Below are 3,624 nucleotides of genomic sequence, written 5' to 3'. Positions count from 1 at the left end.
GTGCCCGCGCCACGGCCGTGGGGCGGCGATCCTGGAAAGCACCCCGCAGACCCCGGCAGTGTGGGGCTGAGCTTGGTGTGGGGTCGAGCTGGCTGCAGGGCTGGCTGTGACCATCTTCCCGTCTCCTTCAGTAATGGATGATTCTATGGTGGTCCTAGGGGTCCCCATGCCTGACCCCAGTCTTTGTGGCTTGGAGACTGTGCTGGTGCTGCCCCGAGCTCGTGGTGCATCCGAGGTCCCCTTGGCTTGCCCAGGCTGGCCCAGGGTGATGGTTGGGGAGTGGAGCCCTCTGAGTGCTCCTCGGACTTGAAAGCTGCCATGATATGATTCAGTTATGGCTGAACTGCTGTATTTTTTCCTGCCTGGGGACTGCTGGGGGACCCCTGAGTGATTTCGGGTGCCCAGCCTGGTTCTGGGAGGACAAGGTGCTCTGCAGGCTGGGGAGGGGTCCCTGTGCCCACTCAAGACAACAGGAATAGGAGCATCAGGAATGGGGACACGAGTGCTCTTCCCGTAGGAGGTACCACTGTCAGCGTCTTGAACCTGGAGGGTTACCTGGAGGGTTACCTGGGCCACCAGCTGTGGTGTCTCCTCAGGTGCTCCAGGAACACCTGGAAGGTGGCATAGGAAGGACGAGGGGAGGCACGTTCCTATGGCAGAGCGGAGAGGAGCTGGTCCGATTGCTTTGTGGCAGCCAGCCATGGTTGTGGAGAAGGACCCCCATGGATGCTGTGGTTCTGCGTGGGTGTGGGGACCACAGGGGATGCTGGCAATACTGGTTGGTGACACTTGGAGTGCCACTGTGGGCATGCACTGCCACGATGACGCAGACGCTGTTTCTCTTCCCCCCCAGCTGAGTGGAGCCGACCCTGAATGCAGCTGTGACGAAGGGGACGAGACCTCCCGCAAGAAACGGAGCAGGAACCTGTAAGTGTCACGTCGTGGTGGCATCAGAGCGTACCAGGGCTCTTTGCCATGATCAGACACCTTGGCTGAGCTGCGCTGGTCCAGGGAGCCCTTAGGGTCCTCCTGTTTTGTTCCCCCAAGCTTTTTGGGGAGGAAAGCAGCAAAGACATGCATGAACTAAGGTCTCACTTCAGACAGGGAGTCGTGATTTTCAGGGAGGATGGCGGGAGGCGCGCGGGGAGCATCGCACAGCCGGCTGGGAGCAGCCCCCCATTTGCCTTGCTTTGGCAGACAGGGCCAAGGAGCTGGTTCTTGCTGGTGGCACTGGGAAAGCAGCTTCCCCGGTGCAGGCAGAGCTCTGCTCCAGTGGTGCCGGGTTCAGGGAGAGGACATGCAAGTGGTGAAACATGAGCTGGGGGCCTCCTTCCCGCTGGCCCCATGCCGGGAGGAGGAATGGGGAGGTTTCCCATCACCGGACGGGCTCCAGCCCTTGCGGCGCATCACGGCGTGCGGGCAGCATGGCGGGAGCACCGAGGGATGCGCGCAGCCCCTCCGCCTCTCCTGGTAAGGCTTCGGGGCTGCCAAAAAGTGGGTCCGGGCAAGGACGAGGTAGCCGTGGCCTTTGCTTCCCATGAGCGCAGCTGCAGCTGGGTGGGGGCAAACGTGCCGGTGGGGCTGAGCCTGCGCGTTTTGGAACAAACCGCCTCCAGTTTTGCAATGCGGGATGTGGCCGGGTGTCACGGCCACAGGGACAACGGGGGCTGGGTCTGTCCCCACTCCACGTGGCTCGGGGCAGGTGGAAAAGTCGCACGTGGTTTGAGTGTGGCTTCTCCACGTGTGCCGCCTGCCAGCGAGTGGCCCTGTTGTCCCGTGCGCTTCCCAGCTGTGGTTGGCTATTTTTAGCTCTTTCTTATTATTCCCACCACCCCACCACCCCCCCGCAACCACCACCTCCAACACTTGAAATTAAAATGAGTCCCTCGTGGTCTGTGGCAGGGACGTCCCCCCGTCCGCGTGTCCCTGCTGCAGCGCAGAGCCGCGGGAATGGGGCTGGCGCGGGGGGGCTCAGCCACCCCCAGCTCAGCGGGGTCAGGGGCGGTTGTAGAGAGGGTTTTCTCCTCACCTTGAGACGGCAGTGGATGCGCTGGGGAGCCCCTCGGCATCACACCGGCTGGCTATTGGCTGCACAGCACGGTTGCCAGCCGTCCGCGGAGAGTATTTATGGTGCAAGTGGCTGGGGGTCGGCACTCGCCTCCCCTCCCGGCACCGGCACGCTCTGCCGGCCCTCCTCGCCCGCCAGCACTCCCCGATGTACCACGCGATGGTGGACTTTTCTGAAAAATACCTGGAAAGGTAGGACTCGAGCTTCCTGCGGGCCAAGGCGATGTGCTTTGCAGGGGATGGTGTGGAAGCGGTGCAGGGCGATGGGGCTGGAGGTGGCCTTGCAGCCGGGGCGCTGGGCGCACATCACTTTGTACAGGTGACTCCGGTCAGAAAGCAGCACCACTTTCTTATGAAACATAATTCTCGCTGTGGCATTATATACTGCGGATCGGCCGCAGCGGGGGGCCGTGCGTGGCTGCGGCTGCCGCAGCCTGCTTTTGTGCTGCTTGCTATTTATTTACAAGTGCGTGCAGGAGAAGCAGCAGATTTTAAGTTGAGGAACTTCCTCAGGCGGTGCGTGCTGGTGTACCACAGCGAGCCCCAGAGCCTGGCGTGGGGCAGGGCTGCCTGCCGTGTGGGCGGAGGCGGCCCACGCGTGCTGGAGACACACACAAGGGCTTTTCAGAGCTTCGAAAGCCCCACCGGGTGCCAAGCTGTGGCTGCTGCCTTGCTAAACTGGGAACACTGCTAAAATTGTTGCTCAGGGCTGTGTGGGATGGCCCGTCCCATGTGGCGGCTGGTCCTGGGCTGACGGCGTCGCTGGCAGCAGGGTAATGGGAGGCAGATGGTATTTGCAGTGTGAGGCTCCGTGTTTGGATCCGCTTTTCCCATGTTAGCGCCGAGCCGGTGCCTGGCAGCCGGCAGCAGTGGGATGCGTGTCCTGCTGGGACCACAGCCCCGATGATGCGAAGGCAGCGAAACCGTCTGTGTCCCCCACGAGGGCACGGGCAGCACTGGGGACTAGGGGGGGTGATTGCCCTCTAAAATAATTCCCTGGCTCAGGGTGCTCAGCATCTTGCAGGACTGAGCCCTGGGGCTTTTGCAGCTGATTTTTCTCCCAGTGGATTGCTGTGTTTTACCCCTCTGGGATGGAGTGAGCTGTGGGTCCAGACAGCATCACTCGGGGTGGGGTACGCCCTTGCCTTGAATCCCTCCTGTGCCCCTCATGTCCCCAGCCCTGGGCATGGCTTGGCCAGGCAGAGGGGGCTCCTCCGAGCGTCCTCGTGTAGACCCACCAGTGTGGGGGCAATGGGGGGTAACCTTGGCCATGCCACCCCAGGGCCCCGTCCACTGTGGTGGCACCACCAGCCCCGGTGCAGGGAGAGCATCCCATGCCACCCCCCGTGTCCCCTGCCCCCCTCCGTGCTGCGGTGTCATGTAGGCGCTGTGCCACGAGGGGACAGCATTGTCCACGCCTGTCCTCCCCCGTCCTCCCCTCTCCTCCCCTGTCACCTCTCCCCCTCCCACTCCCCCCGGGGCAGCCCTGGCAGGGCCAGGCTGGGGCTGGGCTGGGGTCCCACTGCACCTTTCCCATGGCACTGCCCAAAACTCTTT

General features: G+C 62.8%; 1 protein-coding gene across 2 annotated transcripts in view; it reads left to right on the top strand.

Moving 5' to 3' along the window:
• The window catches only part of RGS3 (regulator of G-protein signaling 3), a 64,508-nt gene that overhangs the window by 58,050 nt on the left and 2,834 nt on the right, over window positions 1-3,624 (top strand). For both annotated transcript variants that reach the window (XM_009890277.1, XM_009890276.1), the window contains exon 12: window positions 854-927. In XM_009890277.1, the coding sequence (XP_009888579.1) occupies window positions 854-927 (74 nt within the window). The remainder of the gene's footprint in view (window positions 1-853; window positions 928-3,624) is intronic.

This window comes from Charadrius vociferus, unplaced genomic scaffold (genome assembly GCF_000708025.1).
Source record: "Charadrius vociferus isolate BGI_N301 unplaced genomic scaffold, ASM70802v2 scaffold398, whole genome shotgun sequence".
Lineage (NCBI taxonomy): Eukaryota > Metazoa > Chordata > Aves > Charadriiformes > Charadriidae > Charadrius > Charadrius vociferus.
Note: the sequence above shows the minus strand (reverse complement) of the source record. Positions and strands in the feature narration are given on the sequence as shown.